The sequence below is a fragment of the Amyelois transitella genome, chromosome 19 (genome assembly GCF_032362555.1).
Source record: "Amyelois transitella isolate CPQ chromosome 19, ilAmyTran1.1, whole genome shotgun sequence".
NCBI classification, from domain to species: Eukaryota; Metazoa; Arthropoda; class Insecta; order Lepidoptera; family Pyralidae; genus Amyelois; species Amyelois transitella.
The window spans coordinates 2,512,654-2,533,336 of NC_083522.1; the positions used below are offsets into that span (position 1 = coordinate 2,512,654).

General features: G+C 35.3%; 1 protein-coding gene across 1 annotated transcript in view; it reads left to right on the top strand.

The window, feature by feature from the left end:
- The window catches only part of LOC106137262 (hillarin), a 53,554-nt gene that overhangs the window by 10,652 nt on the left and 22,219 nt on the right, over positions 1 to 20,683 (top strand). The window contains exons 2-4 of the mRNA XM_013338063.2: positions 1,650 to 2,002; positions 6,495 to 6,684; positions 13,692 to 13,882. Of these exons, the coding sequence (XP_013193517.1) occupies positions 1,853 to 2,002; positions 6,495 to 6,684; positions 13,692 to 13,882 (531 nt within the window). The 5' untranslated portion in view covers positions 1,650 to 1,852. The remainder of the gene's footprint in view (positions 1 to 1,649; positions 2,003 to 6,494; positions 6,685 to 13,691; positions 13,883 to 20,683) is intronic.

The window sequence follows — 20,683 nt, forward strand, 5'->3', positions numbered from 1 at the left end:
TTGTTTATATCATAGCAGCTACAGCTGCCTTAATCAACACAAGGCAAGAATAATCGCAATTATTATAATTACAGTAATATTAGAACTAGCAGATATTTCCATATGCAAGAGTCACGGAGCTGAATCCAATCTATGTAATTATATAAAAAGCAATATAACCAATGAGCAACGTCACGTCAGTTACGTCTTTATCCTTGCGGGTTAGACAGAGACAAGAGACTAAAAGATTTCAAGTTCACTTTCAATTGATAAACCTAAGCTGACACACATTTTTAAATCTCAATTACGTCGTCATCCAGCTAAATATGTGATCGTCGAGTCTTTTAACTATTGGGTCCGTCTACCCCGTAAGGAATAAAAACGTGATATTGTGTAACGATGTCCAACGAAGAAGTCTTTGCATTTTCATTCAGATTTTTGGTAGCCCCACTAGTAAATATAGGTAAGCCAGTTTATGGAGTCTAAGAGACCTTGAAACAAATACAAATTTATCACGACACTCATGACTTTTAAACACGGTGTCTTGTACACGTGTATTTTGTGTCTAATACGTTTTTTTAATAGATAAAAGTACATAATATGAGTAATATAGGAACAATGACATCGCATGACATTAATTTCCAGACGGCATCGTTTTACTTTACGTTTGACGGCATATTTTGTTTAATTCTATATTTCATTGTCATCCTTCAAATGACACTGAAGTACTACCAAAGATCATGTTGGCTGAAAACCCGTTGAAAATTAAGACTAGTTTGCGCTTTCTCATTCTAACTCTTGCAAAATAATAAAGAAGACGTTAGGATTGGTCAAGCTGAGTAACTTTATTGATCCGAACCCCACTCCAAAGGGCGCAATAAACATTTGAGGGTGAAGTGGGTGAATATTAAATAGTAAGCATATATTACTTAGTAATTTTACAGGTGTTTTGAATGTAATGGAATAGGTATTCATTTTTTCAGAACATAGTGGTAACATAAAATAAAATCAAATATAAGCCCATTTAAATTTCCCATGGATGTCGTAAAAGGCGACTAAGGGATAGGCTTATAAACTTAGGATTCCTCTTTTAGGCGATGGGCTAGCAACCTGTCACTATTTGAATCTCGGTTCTATCATTAAGCCAAATAGCTGAACGTGGCCATTCAGTCTTTTCAAGACTGTTGGCTCTGTCTACCCCGCAAGGGATATAGACGTGATCATATGTATGTATGTATGTATGTAAATTTTGTACAATTTTGGCCATTTCTTAAGAAGGATTGATCAAATATAATTTAAAAATAATAATATATTTTTATCCCGAAATTTCCACGGGAGCGAAGCCCCAGGGCTCAGCTAGTATGTACATAAGATTCTAAAGCAAGTTGTTATTTGAGCCAACGTAAATAAGTAGGTATTTATCTTTTGTTTTCACGGAACGTTAGAACAGAACTTTAGTTTTGATTGACATTTAAAACATAATACCAAAAAAGTTAATTCACTTCATTGCACCAAGAAACACAAAAATTAAAAAACAAAAAAATAGCAAGATCTCTGATTTTCTCAGAACTGTAGGTGTTTCTCCCTCTTACGAAACTTAATAATTCAAAGTTTTACAATAAAATAAATTCATCTTTTCAAACTACTAATATTTAAATATTTTGTTACAGGTTTAAATAACTACCGACCTACGGAATGAACAACAAAAAAGCCATCGGAATGACTCAGTGATAGTGAAATTGAGTGACCAAAATCTTGCGAGCGAAGTGACTTACAGTAAATTTTAAGCGGAGACATCTCCGTAGTTGGGCTATAAATAAACCCATACTATGAGGGTTAGTGCAGTGTGAACTATGTCGTGATACCCTAAGCCATGTACCGGCCCAATTTTTACGAAAGCACCTGCTTTCGGTGCAATGAGATAGTGTACCAGGTGGACAGGGTCGGCCCACTTAAGGACTTCACGTTTTTCCACAGCGGTTGCTTCAAATGTGCGGTGTGTGGGACCAAGCTGACGTTGAAGGTGAGCGTCTATGACTATCCTCTTTTCTATATACACTTAAAATCATCACTTTATCATTTACGGGCTAGACATTTACATCTTTTCTAAACATAAATAACATATCCAGCCAACTGTCATCAAAGGTCTGAAAGTTTATTTATATGTTTGTTTGTGTTAATATATTGATATTTATATTTAATTAAGAAATCATACATTTATGTAGAAAATATGTATGATATCGACGTGATTATACGTCTTTATCCCTTATGGGGTAGACGGAGCCAATAGTCTCACAAAGACCGAAAGACCACGTTCAGCTTAATGTCTTAATGAAGGTATTAAGATTCAAATAGTGACAGGTTGCCAGCCAATCGCCTACAAGAATGAAATCAATAACGGTCGTCACCAGAACACAGTAATCGTAAATCGTATAGCAATCGAATCAGAGTGAATCGATGCAACTATGCAATTATCCGATGCAGTGTTGTGCATTGACACTAACTGTATTTATAATTACCGCTCTAATTAATGCTTAGTGCTGCCGCATTAGTATGGGGTGTGACGATATTGTTCTATATGATTACTAGATTCGCTCGCAAGCGTGAAAAGTACGTACTCTATCCTTCTCCGTAATACTTACGTACCAGATTGCTGACCCATCGCCTTAAAGAAGAATCCAAAGTTATTAACCCATCCTCTTTATTGACTTTAACAAATATCACGGAAACGGAAGTAACGGGAAGAGAAGCAGCTGGGCACATACATACATTTAATCACGTTTATATCCCTTGCGGGGTAGACAATATGTTTTTTTCCCAACCAGACCAGCTACCCGACCAACTTGTTTTTGGTGCCTCGGTTAATAAAAAGTAAAATAATCATTTAATGCAGCGAATGACAACCGAACAAAAAGTATACATACATACATAAAATCACGCCAGCAAAAAGTATACTGTCAAGAAAGTTTAAATTTTGTAGGTACGTAAATTTTTGGCAAATAATTACGATCATATGCTTAAATTATGACTCATTACGCTACATTTGATCGTAAATGAGTCACTATTTATATTGAATTGGTGTTCTGCAAGTGTATGTTTAAATTGTATAATATTATTCATTGTTGACAAAATATATGGCCATGTAAATGAATCATAGAAAGCATACAACTTATATGGGAGTCCCTTTTGATATAAGCTAAAATTAATCCCATCTCACTGCGGGTGGGTAATCCTAAATCGCACAAGCAAAGTTTCTACAGATTGAAGCTTATTATGCATATTATACGCATTGGAGCATATATATGAAGGTAATGACGAATTCCACCTCCTACATATAATATTTTTACGTTTTATTTTATTTTAATTTTATTTCTAAATGACCATAATATAATGTCACTAGCTTAGTTTAGGCGTCGGAAAGTCTTACGATTTTGAAGCGTCGCGTAAACGGTTAAGGTGCAGTGAAGAAGCGTGACGCAAAGTGACATTGACTTATTATTATTCTGACTTATTGTATATTAGTTTAAAATGTGGTCCTATTCTTTTTGTATTGTTGCCGTGAGGTTCTCGGCACCAATACAAAAAAGAATAGGACCACTCCATCTCTTTCCCATGGATGTCGTAAAAGGCGACTAAGAGATAGGCTTACAAATTTAGGATTCTTTTTAGGCGATGGGCTAGCAACCTGTCACTATTTGAATCTCAATTCTATCATTAAGCCAAATAGCTGAATGTGGCCATTCAGTCTTTTCAAGACTGTTGGCTCTGTCTACCCCGCAAGGGATATAGATGTATGTAGTTTAAAATAAATAAATAAATATTTACTACGAGGCTAACTCAATCAGTTAAATTTGTCCCGTATATGTTTATTTATAGGATGTGGAAGTCGGTCAAGTGTTGCTTCGTGGATCGTGCTCATTTACGCACCCAGGGCTCGCACTCTCGGGCTCTGGGAAGGGATGGGGACGGGGCTCTTCTGATTTTCCATTTAAGAGTGCAATGGTCATTTGCCCCGAACGTAGACTTTATATTTTTGGCAAATATGTGAATATCTTAAAAATGACTTAATCGATGTTAATGCCTGATTAAAAATTCTTTTAACAGATCCTGTGCACTTTTTAAATTCCATCAAAATCAAACCAACGGCATGAAAGTTATCGTGTTACAAAATACTTAAGTACAAAAAATGTATTTTCGCCCTAAGTTCACTTCAAGAACTCGCTCGTTCGGTCAGAAACACGTTAATTATTATGTTCAAAGATCTTTATTTTTCTCAATAAGCCATAACAGTCATTTACTTGAGAACATTAAGGGCTTTCTGTATAGATTTTCGTCGTTAGCAGTGTCACAGAATGTAATCAAAATTATTTACCAAACATCAACAAAAAACAATGAACTTTGGAACTTTCACTGCTCGCCATGACGTCACAATGCGTCAAATATAGCAGATGTTTCAACACCATGCTTCACTTGCATGTCGTAACAAAACAATATACGAGTACATCGTGTTGAAGTCGTATACATTACAAACAGACATACAACGTTATCTGATGAGATCCCGACGTGAGCAGAAAAGACGTCAGGTGGAAAACAATCATTTTCCAATGCTATTTTTCAAGCTTGGAATTTTTCATTTAGGTGATGGGCTAGCAACCTGTCACTATGTGAATCTCAATTCTATCATTAAACCAAACAGCTGAACGTGGCCTTTTAGTTTTTCAAGACTGTTGACTCAGTCTACCCCGCAATGGATATAGATGTGTCTATATATATATATTTTTCAAGCAGTCAAAAGAGATCAAAATTGGAAACTAAACTTAATCTTAACACAATTTATAAAATATATAAATCAATACATATAATACATACATACCATCACGCTAGTTTCCCACAGGGGTAGGCAAAGACTATGGATTTCTAGTTGCTAACAGATCTCTAACTTCCTGCACACTTATTACTCTTTTCATTTATTCTCGATTCACACTCTAACTGGGAAGCTACAATTTTTTACGTTCCTTGATAAATGCAGAAGAGAACTAAGGATAGAATATCTCGAAATTCCTTCGGGAATGGAAAATAAATGAGTTTCTTATCTTACGAGGTCGTAGCAGTGGGAATAATCTTGTTGAGTATTATATTATTAAGATGCCGTTATTCATAACAAAGGCATTACAATTTAATTCAAACTTTTGGTTTTTCATGACCAATGACTCCTTTACTTGTGATACCACAGAAATCGGTATAAACAATATTTGCTGTCGATATTTCTAAAATACAAAGCGCGCGGCCTGTTCTTTACCAGTCTTTGGCTCTGACATTAGGGACAAAAACGTGATCGTATGTATGTAGGTACGTTGCCTAAAAGTGAAATTAATACGGAGTTTCAATCTGATTTGCATACAATTGGTGTTCGGTCCAGATTGTATTGATTTGGTTTTTGTATAGTAGCGAGGTTTGTAAACGATGTCATATCAAAACAGGTGGCTTCGTTATCTTTATATATCTACTTATGGTGATTTGTTTAATTGAAAAAGATTTATATTTTACATATATAACGGTTTTTACACTTAACGAAATTGACTTAAGTCAATAGTCATTACACTCAATACTCGCATACTCAGTCTGAACATTCTATTACGTTACTTTATTCTGAAAGAACGTTAATAAAAACGTTACGTTATACGTTATAAAATCGTAGCATTACTCAATTTCAACACGCGTTATCAACCTAATGAATACATTTCAAACGTGTACCTACATTTGGTTTAATTTTGTACATTAAACCTATGTATGTATGACAAAACCTCGCCCATCAAACAACATGAACCATAACTACACAAAATTCTTTACGTCTAACACATTGTCACAATTTAACTGACCATATCATTTTTATTGAAATAAAGACCATGCTAACTTAACCCCTGATGCGCTGGCGGTATTATGGAAACTATTTGATGGAAACACAACTTGCGGTTCAATATAAACTGGTTGTTGGTGTGGATCAAAAGGGCCTGAATTGACCACGTCACAGATTATGGTTTCATCAATGCACAGTAATTGAACGGTTTAATACGATAATAAGGGTGAATAATTTACAAATCGTTATAATTTGGTTTACTTTTTAATTCACCTCAAAATAAATAATTATATAAATATATACGGGACAAATTACACTGATTGAGTTAGCCTCGAAGTAAGTTCGAAACTTGTGTTACGAGATACTTACTTAACGATATTATATTTTTATAATAAATACTTATATAGATAAACATCCAAGACCCAGGCCAATCAGAAAAAGTTATTTTCTCATCATGCCCTGGCCGGGATTCGAACCCAGGACCTCCGGTGTCACAGCCAAGCGTACTGCCGCTGCGCCACAGAGGCCGTTAGTAAGTTAATATATTGAACAACATGGTGTTTCTCATATTATATCTATACTCATGGTTTCCAAAAGTTGAGGAAAAATCCAAATGTTAGTTACATTATGTTTTATTTATCGTTCTTTTCTCTTGCAGACATATTACAACAACCAGCACTGGACAGAGGACAAGGAGGTGTACTGCTCGAGCCACGTGCCCAAGATCGGCCCTGGGCATTTGGACAACTCGTCCGTGGGCATCAGGAGTGCCCTCAATGTGCCCAAGAGCAATAACTACGTGAACGAGCAAATCAGAGGACACGCCAGGAATAGCCATGATAATGAACGTGAGTTACATACATACATACATATGGTCACGTCTATATCCCTTGCGGGTTTGCCAGAGCCAACAGTCTTGAAAAGACTGAATGGCCACGTTCAGCTATTTGGCTTAATTATAGAATTGAGATTCAAATAGTGACAGGTTGCTAGCCCATCGCCTAAAAGAAGAATCCCAAGTTATTTATAACAAATACACATAAATTCATGCCTATTTCGAAGAGGGGTGGCAGAGACCACATATTTTTACTTGCCACGATCCCTGCACACTTCTTTCGCTTCATCCACATTTATAACTCTCTTCATGCCAGCTTGGCAGTTTACGGTATTCTTGATCTGACCTTTTGCCAGGAGATTCCCGACCAAAGTTAGACGTTCATCTAGGGATTACAACTCCAACCTTTTCACGATTTTTTCACCGATTCACGAAAGTCTGAACTTCGTTTCTTAAGACCTATACTTATATATTTTTTTCATTTGCTTGGTCTATAAATCTTGAAGGAAGGAAATCCTTTGGTCCTGTGGAGAGGATAAATGAAAACAAGTTGATTAAACAAATATGCGAACAGAGTAAGAGAGTCATAATTATTACTGAAACCCGTGCGGAAGAAGGGTACACGGATTGTGGCAAATGGAAATATGTAATCTTTTCTTACCCCTCCGGGAATGAATCATGCTTTCGTGTAAGAACTCCTACAAATATGAAGTATAAATCTTTTTCAAGTCAGGTTTTTTCCCAGATTGGGTGACTCAGAGCTCATGCTTGTTACTGGTAACTCTTAATCTACATGTTTACCTCGCTTTATAACTCTTATTCTATATAGGTTATCGGATCTATATCTTACAAACCTCATTGTAGACATCAAGGTCACTGCTATTGTTTAGTTTACCTTTGGAATGACAAAAATAGCCGTGATTAAGTTCAATGTCATCAGAAGCAATCATGACAGACTTAAGTTTAAGGAAAAGGAAATATTGTATCGATATATCTGTGCTCACAAGCTTCAAGATTTCGCATTATTTGCCTAATTTAATTAACGCCTTAATAAAGGCTATTTTGATGATATGATTAATGGAGTAAGTAAATGATTGGAAGCAAATCAAACAGAAAATGAAATATTAATGAAATTCTACTCTTCAAAGTGAAATCTGCTTTAACATACACTAAATCATATATATCATTCATTGAATGACAGTAATGATAGTGTCTTAAAAGTTTAAAACTAACTTGCACAGTACAATCAAGCCCACTTATCAAACTCATTTGCGCCATTCAAGCAGTATATCCGTTAATAGTTTTGCCTATTCATGGCTATAAACTTCTAAAAACATGCACACTCTTTGCCCCTCTCTAATTCAAAGCAGTAAGGTTCAACGTTTTAGACGATACCTTCACAGCAAGAAACCGGTTGACTTCCGAAGAAGGCTCTTGGACCTTCGGCACAATTCGGGAAACAAGCGAGGAAACGAGAGCGACAGATTTAGAAAGAGATGGTAGAACTTGTTGCAAAATAGCCGGCAGCATTCCACGGACCAGCCCAGTGACCTAAAGCTTGGGTACATGGGCCGGCTGTGACTGTCGGAGCCAACCGATGGAATGTATGGTGGTACTTGTGATGGTACTAGCTCCCGCCCGCGGCTTTGTTCACGTGCAAATGAAAATCTAAATGCTTTTTTATAAATTGTTGACGCAATATTACTGTGAAACATGAGAATACATTAAGAAGTTTTTGCGTGAAGAAGTTACAACATAGTTGTACCTACTCGTAATTGCGCTGAAAACTAATAATGTTCGTTCCTACATAGATACATACGAATTTATAATTTCAGTAAGACGATATGTTTAGTATGAATATGAAATTGTTGTTGAATGTATGACCTTTTAAGTACTTACCCTACTTGTTATTCATAGTTTGATTTTCTATTGCTAAACTAAACATTTTATAAACTCTTGCGTCACAACTTGCCAATTTGTTTATTTCTTTTGTCAAAGAATGTATACCTATGTAGGGACATGTCTCTGTAACAAATAAAAATCATAAATGCAATGCGTTTATTATCCATCAGTTTCTAGCAATGACAGAACTCTAAAGAAAGACAAATCATTATCAGTTTCTCAACTGGAGAAATAAGTCGCACGGTTTATCAAAAGTGGGATCGTATGTGTGTTTATATCTCCTTACATAACCCTGGGAACTTGCGTTATGTGTTCTTGCTTATTACTTTTTAATGTTGATGAAAAAATTGGTCTTATCTTTAGAGCTACATATATATTTTTATGAGAAAAAATGGCTATTATTGTCAAATGAAGCCATGTTTATTTTTCTTTTTTGTATTATTAATTTGTGTTGTATTTGATAAAGATACGCGCTCGGCTGTCGTAACACAATGCTTTGAAACTTTCTACGAGTAAGTTGGTTAATAACTTGGGATTTTTCTTTAATGTATCTTTTTGGGATACATATCTCTTTTTGTTGGACTAGTGACCTGTCACAATCTTCGAATCTCAATAGTTAATGTAAATTAATTGGGAATTTTGCTCTGTCAACCACTAAAGACATTTACGTATGTGTATTGTAGATAAAATTTATAGAAATGACTAGCACGTGTATCTCGTACATCGGGGACGTCCTGGCAAAAGGTCACGTAAAGATTACCCGAAACCGACGAACTTGCATGAAGAGACTTATGAAAGTGGATGAAGCGAGAGAAGTATGGTATCATAGCAAGTAAAAACATGTAGTATCTGCCTACCCCTCCGATGAGGAGACGTGATTTCATCTATATATACTAGTATCTCTAAAATATTTATTACAAGCATATTCCAGTGATGTTACCTCACAGTTCATCAACATTCTGACTCCAATATGTTGTTGCATTACAACACACGCCATATTTGGCAAAGTATAACGACTTGGGCAATATTTGCAAGCATTTTTATTTGCACCCCAATATGGCAGGCTTGCACCCACTTGCACCGACGCAATATTGCCTATTTCATAGGTAACATAAGTCTTTACGACGTGCTCGTATAGCTTAACTAGTTTTTTTGCTAGCGCAGTAGTTACTAAACACTACCTTCCGCCCGCGACTGCTCTCGCGTATAAATTATATAATCGCGTAAAATCAGTTTTATCCAAAGCCATTTTAGTAGATTTGTGTTAAAAAAAAAAAATACAAAATTTAGTTTTTAGTATTAATACAACCAGATAAGATTTCATTAAAATCAGACCAACGGGTCGAAAGTTACCAAACGAATGAAAACTTGCATAAAATAATATTTTTTCGTCACAAGTTAATTGATAACTTAAGGTACTTGCTCGCTTGATCAATTAATAAATAATTTTTAAATCTATATCTGATTTTGCACCTTTATCAATGTATTTATTTTCTTTCTTAATAAAAGTTTATGTAGCTTTCTCATTTATTATTCTGTGCCTTCAAACCCATTTGTCTTCACATATAATTTTTTTTTCTTTATTTACTAATCTTGTGCAACACAGCTGTTTTGCCACAAAAACTATCGTCTACATTACTGGTTCCACACGCAGTAACTTATGGGTACTATACGTGGTCATTGGCACCATTCTTTAACATCACAACCAATGGAACTTGAACTGTAATGTCTTCAGGATTAAGTTTAGTTTCAATTACAGTTTTAGTAACACCTTCGTCTTAATTTATTGATATTAAGTTGACCACTGAATGGGCTGGCCATTCATGTTTAATTATATCTACGGAAGTTGAAATAGTGGAGGATCCCATGATGCCAATTATTTTTATATTTTCGTGAGTTATTTGTAGATGTTTTTGTTTTAAAGGTGCCTTAACAAGTTAATAATTAAACTTTCAACATTTTTTTGTGTAAAACTATTAGTCTGGTATTCTTTGTATTAAAAAATTTATTGATTTCACCATTAAAACCAAGCAAATATTTCAATCCCAAAATCTGCAAAATCAGCTTATACTTTCTGATGTTATTAGAGACAAAACGAACAGCAAGTAATTATAACTCAATACATCTGTCATGTATCCGTTATATTTGTTACGTGGTAGACAGAACCAATATTTTCAAATTCAATACTCTAACACCACATTCAACTGAATATCTAGCTTATTATGGAATTCAAGTTCCGATAGTGAGTGTGAGATGCTTATGAGATCTTCCCTCAATATACTTTTACAATCTGCGAGCTAAGAGAAGCATCCACACACACAACACACTATGTTTTAACATCGCTTTTATAAATTTAAAAAGGCAGATTAGTTTTCAGTCTCAACAAACGAAGTGCTTCAACCAGATGATGAATAACAAAGCAACTGAACGACCTTTCGTCATTTAAATACATAATATCAGTCGGCAATGTACCGGTTAGGTAATTCCGAATGCAGGATTTGCCGTTTGCCTTGAAATAGTATGTTAATTAAGTAATAATTAATCGCAAACGAGCAGAGAGATAGAGAGTGGCGCAGAATGATATATATAGCTAAAAAGCTTTTGGACAAGTTTGAGCTAAAATTAAATGAGTTGCTTCTACTAATTGAATGGTTTTAACTAATTGACTTTAAATAAGGGGTTACTTTATTAATTTATTTTAAATAATAACGAATATTGGCTATAAAAAGTTTAAAACAAAATCTATAGAGTATATAACGAATAATTGTTCTCGACCAAATTTTAAACAATATAAAAACTAATTGAATTAAAAGCCATAGCTTTATTCCGTGTGGTTCGCGGCACCATTACAAAAAAGAATAGGACCACTCCATCTCTTTCCCACGGATGTCGTAAAAGGCGACTAAGGGATAGGCTTATAAACATGGGATTCCTATTTTAGGCGATGGGCTAGCAACCTGTCACTATTTGAATCTCAATTCTATTACTAAGCCAAACAGCTGAGCATGGCCTATCAGTGTTTTCAAGACTGGTGGCTCTGTCTACCCCGCTAGGGATATAGACGTGATCATATATATGTATGTAGTTTTTTAACCGACACCCGCGATATCTTTTCTAAAAAAAGTCATACCAGCAAGCGAAACAAAAGAAAAAAATAGAGATATCGTAAAATCAAAATCTCATTCTAACTAGTAATTGGCATCTCATAGTTTACGTAAATCACGCTTAATCTGTCAGATGTTTTGTTCTAAACTACTTATTTGTTAAATCTCTTAACCACTACAAATAGTTTGCGGCTAACCTAAAATCGGCCACCTACATGTGCATTACAATTACAATTGTAATTGTAATTAAGCAGGCGCCTCGCGCACGCCTCGGTGCCCATACAAATGGCCACTAATCATCCATTGCGAGCTATTGTCTGTTCAAGATGCACCCAGAATGTGCAAGTCAGCCTTCGGCAGCTTTCGTAGTGTGTTCAACATTACAGCGAACAGACTAAATTATAAATTTACAAAGCTGAATTTTTATTATGTAAGATTATCTATACTAATTTTATAAAACTAAACAGTTTGTTTGTTTGTTTGTTTAAACGTGCTAATCTCAGGAACTATTGGTTCGAATTGAAAAATTAGTTTTGTGTTGAATAGACCATTTATCGAGGAAGACTTAATGCTATATTACATCACGCTGCAACTGTTAGGGGCGAAGAAATAATGGTAAATGTGAAATAAAAACGGGGACAGTTATTCACCCTTGAGGGCTTCAATGATGCCGAAAATAACTATTCCACGCGGACGGAGTCGCGGGCACAGCTAGTAAATATATATTGCTCCAAAATATTAAACATTAAAGCAAGATTATTTGAAATGGAGAATAACTGAAAGATTTCGAATTGTCGAATCTTCGATAAACTGAAATAACGAACTAATTATGACGCCATTATTGTATCTATCCGACAAATTTGAAGTTCACTATAACAAACAAAGACTGGTGTATTGTCAAAGATTATGTACTAATACCTGCACTTTAAGACATCAATAAATATTTACTAAGGCGCCAATTATAATTATTTATTGAATGAAATATAAAAAAACAAACTACCTATATTTTTTTCCTAAACATAGTCCAAAACAACAAACGTCACTTTCATAAGTTAAATTAATAAAAAATACTTCAATTAAGTAATACCTTTCTTACATATTAATTGAATTATGTCAATGATTACGTGAAGTTAATTAAGATGAATTAAAATTTATCTTACACTAGCTGTGCCCGCGACTTCGTCCGCGTGGAATAGTTATTTTGGGGATCATTGAAGCCAAATCAAGGAGGAATAATTTTCTCCGTTTTTTTTACATTTTCCATTATTTCTTAATAGTTGCAGCGTGATGATAAATAGCCTAAACCCTTCCTCGATAAATGATTTATTCAACACAAAAATAATTTTTCAATTCGAACCAGTAGTTCCAGAGATTAGCGTGTTCAAACAAACAAACTCTTCAGCTTTATAATATTATAGTATAGATTGCCAATAAAATCGATATGTTAGGAGAATAACATGTCGTTCATGACTCGACTCTGTTTGCCTATTAATTTCTATTTTATGATCATATTTTATCATCTAAATCAACTATTGGCATGATGAGCAATGATGATTTCTCTTCTACTTTTGTAAATGTTTATCTGTCACGCATGTTCGTTTATAAATTTATGAATGCATCATTTAAAATTAATGTTTATCCGTTTGTGGCAAATTAAGAAAGTAAACTTGCGTGTCGTGTTTTTCGTACCTTGCTGCTTTATACACAGTGGTTTTTTTAAATATACGTTGATACATATAATCACGTCTTTATCCCTTACGGGGTAGGCAGAGGCAACAATTTCGAAAAGACTGTAAACCCACGTTTAGTTGACTCGACTCAATGATGGCTTATCAATAGAACTGAGATTCAAATTGTGACAGGTTGTGGTTTACAAGCCCTTAGTCGCCTTTCACGACATCCATAGGAAAGCTATGGATTAGTCCTATTCTTTATTCTATTGGTGCCGGGAACCACACGGCACAAACACCTTTTCTAACTTATTTATATGTTCTTACAATGAAATTCGTTGCAGTATCCCCAACCCGGGCCACAAACGGCAACAGCGTACACGCATCGCCTGCGCGGGAGCTCTCCCGCGACACCCCGGACTACCAATATGGCCGGTTCGACGCCAGCGCACTGCACATCGCGCATGCGCTCAAGCAGACAGAGCTACAGAAGGCTTACCACCGGCCGAGGGAGAAGCCCATCGACTGTTATTTGGTAAGTTATAAAAAATAGATTTTACCTGTAGGAAAAGTTAACCCCTCTTTGGTTTTAGTTTGTATGTAGATACCAAGCCATGTTTTTGTGCAGTAGATGTTTGTGACATTTATAAGTGAATTGCTGAAACATAAGGTTCAATTACGATCGTGCCGCCACCATGATTCTCGGGTATTTCGCGTCTTTTGGCGTCAAAAATCCCGCTTCGTTGTCTTGAGAAACATGTTCCAGTTTAATATCAAACAAAACAGTTCAGTTGAAATTGAAAGTCATGTAGAATAACATCAATTTATATCGCAAACAATCTTATAATAAACGTCAATAGTCAAGATTTTCTAAACATGACACGAAATGTTACAGAAATTTTATTCACGACTAATTTCAATCATATATAAATATCTATGACAAATGTTACTCGTATAAAATGTAAGATCAATTCTTTTCACAATTAACATTTCGAGAATGTTCCTCTTGAAAATGTTTAGAACCACTGCGTAGAAGATCTCGCTTATTTATCAAAGCGATGGAGTGCACATAATAGTGCAAATATCGGCGCATCTAGCTCACATTCCTGTGCCTAGACCAGAACGTATCGCGTGCGATGAGCTGAGCAATGAGAATGGTCTAAGATACGAGCGAAAGCGGGATTGCGAATACATTTCTTTCATACAACATTTCCAGGAGGTATGGGGTCAAAATAAAATTCTTATTTTAAAAGCCAACACTGGTCACAAAACGCCTCGTTCGTAAAATGTCCCTTTCGGATATTGTCTCTTCGCAGATATGTCTAATTAGATCCGAATGTATGATAAAAAAATAGAAACCAATATAATTAAATATAGTAAACAATAATATAAAATAAACTGCACTGATTTCCCCAATATTTGGCAAGAAATTTTGTAACATAATCATAATCACGCTCTCTGCAGTTTAATAAATGAAAAATCTGTATTGAAAAGTTTTTGTAACAAATAAGATTGAATAAAGACATGACATAGCTTTTTAGATGAACCAATGAGAAATTGATTCAAAAACAAGCTAAACCTATTATTATCACTCTTTCTAAGAATTTCCAGAGTGGTCTATTAAATTCACGCACGCATAAAATGAGGAGATGAAATACATATTAATGTATTGCAATAACGTAGTTAGTTACCTGTCTATCAGTCAAAAAACTCAGCCAAGCATGAGATTTATGGATCAATGTGAGTGACAATAAATTAATTATCTGTAAGAACTTACAACAAGAACTTACACAAGAAGAGACGTAGCACTAGCACAGACTATATTTTTTCTTTGCTGACTTTTATTAATGAATCATTGATGTAGATGAATGTGTGCCTATTCCCTTTCCCTAGTCACAAATGCCGTAATATACGAGTAATTCATCATTACTCCTTTATCTTGGACCAAACCATAAAAATATCTTATAATCGGAAATCGCGATGAAACTCGCGAAATCTGCCGTGACTAACTCGTTCATTCATTTATCTTCAGTAATTATAAATACCTTTATTGTTTTATCTTATGATCAAGTTTGTATAACTTTAATAATTTTGTAAAATACCTGTTAAGTAAGACTCGATAAATATATTTTCCTACTGAACCAACGCTTCCTGCTTGAAAAGAAAAACTTATGAGTTGATTCCATGGTGACAGGTTGCCTTAAATAAGAATCCTAAGCTTAAACATGATCTATCCTACCACAAAAAAATCTATAAATAGCGAACAATCATAGTATCACTCATAATTCCATAAACAACATCTTGTGGGTGTGTCGACTCAAACTACTATGTTAAAGCCCTAATAAGGATAGAGCTTATTTCTAGAGCAGCTTTCATTTCATCGCTACACCAGGACTAAATATGGCGACGGTAGATTGAGCTGTCCGTCCTTTTGTGGCTGAGAGGGTCGTTTCTCTTAAACTTCATCTGTGAAATATTATACCTACTTACTAGCTTTTTTAATACTACTTCTTTCCCCAACTAATCTATACTAATATTATAAAGCTGAAGAGTTTGTTTGTTTGAACGCGCTTATCTCAGGAACTACTTGGTTCGAATTGAAAAATTCTTTGAATAGACCATTTATAGGAGCGAAGAAATAATGAAGAATAAGAAAAAAATCGGGGAATTTGAGGGCTTCAATGATTGCCAAAATTACTATTCCACGCGAACGAAGTCGCGGGTACAGCTAGTTAAATTATAAATGCGAAAGTTTGTGAGGATGAGTGTTTATGGCTGTCGTCCATTCCTCATGAACCTCATGTGTGAAACTTACCTAGCCGGTTTGAAAGTAAATAACGTTTAGGACACCCAAATAAAAAAGGGTGATACACAGGTTCAAATCCTATCGCGGCCATGTACCAACACCCTTTTCTGAGTAACTGAGAATTTGATGGCTAAACGATGTTTATTCCTTGATGAAAACCATCGTGAGGAAGCCTACATACTCGCGCAACTGAATGAACGAAAGATTACTTAGCAAAATTAACTTCCCGGCAAAGATCCAGATATTTTGTTCTTCTGTCTAACTGATATCAAGGAAAGTCGTTATAGGTTTTTCCAATATCTGTTACATTAAATTTCATCAATTTGTAGACTATACACAAACATATAAACACGTCTTTATTTCTTTCTTTATTGAAGGGGTAGACAGAGACCAAGCCGACTTTTCTAGAATAGTGAAAGCTCACGTTCACCTGAATTTCGCCAAAATTTTAATTATGAGAGGTTGCTGCCATCGTCTTAAGAGAAGTGTCTTAATTTTATTAGCATTCATTTAACTTAGCACACACTATTTTGTTCGCTCACTTTCCGACAAGCATGGAGTCTGCACTAGATTTAGGTGCTCCTAATCTGTAGACTGGACAGCCCTATCGCACGGAAGAGATTACCAAACGATGTAAAAACCACTTAACTCGGACTATATTGAGGTGGAATACTTATGAACTATTTCCTTGGCTAGGGCAGTTAGGTAACACCTATTTACCATTACAGTTTGTATGATGCCTTCCTATTGACGCAACGGTTATGTAACGAAGGGATTATTATTATACCCACTTTCAAATAGTTTTTTGTACATACATACATACATATAATCACGTCTTTATCCCTTGCGGGGTAGGTAGAAGTGACGGTCTTGAAGAGACTGACAGGCCACGTTTAGCTGTTTGGCTTAATGATAGAATTCAGATTCATATAGTGACAGGTTGCTAGCTCGTCGCCTAAAAGAAGAATCTTTAAAATCTTTTTATATTATAAGACTATTTCTTATTATTATACTACTCTGTGGTCTACACATAAGGTTAATTTAACAGTCAGTCAGTGTCTTTTTTATTTAAGATTGCGTCAAAATAATATTAAAACAAATTTGAATATTACAAAGAAACTACTACTGACACGAGCATTATAATATCCGGCTGAATGTATTAAGTATTTAAATAATGTAAGCTATTATCACAGTTTTGCCGCATCATCAAAGTATGCGAGCAAAAGTGACCTGTTTTGGTCAGATGGAGATAAGTGACTCAGCTGAGAATAGCGATTCTCTGACCTCTATGAGTAATACTGTGCTTATATGCGTGAAGCGATAAATTATTTGTTTGCCTTTCCATGGGAATTCTGGGAAATCATCTCTTAGACCATTTAAGATACCAACATGACATGAATAATTTTAAATCGCTAAATCCTTCTACGCCTACCCCTCTTGAAAAAAGGCGTGATTTTATGTATGTATGTATGTAAATCTCTGTATAGTCAATGTCCTCTTACCATAACACACAAAGTTTCAACGCAGGCAACGTAATGTGTAACCATGGATCCAATACGAGTTAGGTTTACCTGCAAAAGGTAGTATAACAGTCGCTTCGTCTAAAAACCTGACTCACCCAATCTAGGATCCATGGTCAAAGGCATACCCCGGGCTCCTCCCCAGAGGTGAAGATGCAACCGGGATTAAAGCCAAGAGGAAGAAGAGGCAGCAAACAAACAAACTAATTTTCGCATTTTTAATATTAGTATGGATAGATAACCGAGAGGTGCCGTGTGGTTCCCGTCACCAATACAAAAAAGAATAGGACCACTACATCTCTTTCCCATGGATGTCGTAAAAGACGACTAAGGGATAGGCTAACAAACTTGGGATTCTTTCTTAGGCGATGGGTTAGCAACCTGTCACTATTTGAATCTCAATTCTATCATTAACCCAAATAGCTGAACATGGCCATTCAGTCTTTTCAAGACTGTTGGCTCTGTCTACCACGCAAGGGATATAGACGTGACTATATGTATGTATGTACGTATGAATAGATATTTGCTTCTAGACAGCCGTCGGTCAAACACAATACGCACTGAATTATACATGTGCCTGTTTATTTGTACCACCAGGCCGACATATCGGTGAAAACCGGAATTGCACTTTCAATAAAGGAGAGGCTGATTGTGATTCTGTCAGCGTCTGCTCTGAAAACTGTAGTGACGTCATTACATTGATGTAGGATTCAGTCAATCTCTCCTCTGTGGTATGAAGATCTTGAGTTTAACATCAAGAGGGAGAGTTATTAATAATTGTATAGCAAATAAAAAAACATTAACTCTTTACTTACTCTACCTACAGCACGATAAAGGAGATATAATAATATGTATGTGCAATAGGTGTTATTGTTCTTTGGATCCTCGTGTGCTCATATAGGCATTCTGCGTCCTGGCCATTGGTAATAGTCAGCCTTGGTACAATTATAATAGGTCTTAGTATTAATTACTATTATATACATATAGATAATCACATAAAACAATCGCGCAAAGACTGAAAAGTCAAGTTCAGCTGTAAGGCTTAATGATAGAATTGAGATTCAAATAGCGACAGGTTGCTAGCCCATCGTCCAAAAGAAGAATCCCAAGTTTATTAGCCTATCCCTTAAAGAGAGGGTGTGATCATATTCTAAAATGCCGGGAACCTTAGAATATTGCATATATTGTAAGCAATAAAGTAAAAAAGAATAAATTTAAAAGTTGTTAACTAAAAACAAGTTTATAAGTCTGCGCACGCTTATGATTCATAACAATCATAACTAAACCCATAATGTAATATGAGCACCTGTAATCTAAACCCGAGAAGAAACGGGAACAATGGAAGAAAACCCGAGCCGTCATTGCTGCCACAGACTAAACAATACTATATGTCATGTTGTTTGCACCGGCGCGGGCGCAGTGTTTGCCACAGACATAGATTTAGCTAGATATGACAAGTTCGCTAATCCGTATGAAAATAAAGCGATTTACTTCTACGACCAACGTGTTTGTAGACTTTACAAAGTTCAATAACAAGTTATTTACTTGGATTAATGATGATCCTAATGCAGGTGAAAATTTCAATTGGCAAAATATTTATGTGAGTATTGCGCATTGAAAACTACAGGAACCTTTGACGTAATTTTGTTATTTATTATAAAAACGTGGTTCAGCAAATATACAGAGGAGTCTTTCTCATCATCAGTTTTCCTATCAGGTCTCGTGTGATATGATTGAAGTTTCTCATATATGTCTTCAGTGTATTTTATTTTGACGTCATTGTCTTTGCCTAATTCCATCCGTGTTGTGTTTTATTCTTTGAGCAATGTGTCTAGAATTGCCTTCGATCAATTATTTTTTTACCTTTTGTCCCTAGATTTGACATGCAAAGTACACGCACTGGATCTAACTGAATATATGTCTGTTTGTATTGCATTCCCAGCTTTGTGAATGAGTAGGCAGTGGCCTTGCGCCCACGCTTAGGGAATAAGACACGGGCAAAGTGAATTGAAAATAGGGATATAAATAAGCCACTATTATGTTAGAATAGCTTCGCCCGCGGTTTTGCATCCTCCCTCGGTAACTAAAAAAAGGTTCTGTGCTATAATTAAATATACCAATAACGTGTCGATATGCTTTTTATTATCTATATTTATCATTTAATTTTGATAGTCTGTACAACAGTAATGGAACTCATAATTAAAGTTATTATTATAGTTATTAGGTGTGTCGATGACGTCTTATTAACAGCAACTATCACTATTTATGTATCAATCGACTGTTATCCTAACTAATTTTATAAATGCGAAAGCAAGTTTGTTTATTTGTTATCTCACGCGTTATCTTAAAAAAAAATTAAGTTTATAAAATTAAGACTCTAGAGAAGCGTACCTTTCATCGCGGTGAAAATAATAGTTCCCGTGGGTTTACGAAAAGCCTGTATTATTTTGTAGGTGGCGCTAAACTGCTGCTCGTAAAAGCTAGTTAGGCTATAAGACTGTCCTATCTTTGAATAATAAAATAAATAAAAATGTGAATAAAAAAATATTCCACTGAGACTTTGTCGACAAACTATTGGCACAATTTTGCAGCCTTAAACCCCAGCACTATTTCCTTTTTGCGGTTAACCAACAGATCTTACGACTATTGTTTAACTCCCGGAAAACCTTGCAAAACTCAACCAGAAAAGATTAGTTAGAATAAGTCCACTCTCTCTTTCATTTTTACGCTAGACAACAGAGACAGTTACAGTTGCTAATAATAATAAGTTTTACACGGAAGATCAAAACAATGGCATATTGTATAACATAGTCTGAACATCTGACTTGATGAGACCTGCCAACATACTCCTAGGATGTTATTCTATATGAGAAACTTGTTACATAGACTACACACATATAGTCACGTCTTTATCCCTTACGGGGTAGACAGAGCCTACAATCTCAAAAAGTTTAATTAATAAAACAACATAGAAGAATATTGATTGAAAATGAACGAATTATTAAGTCAT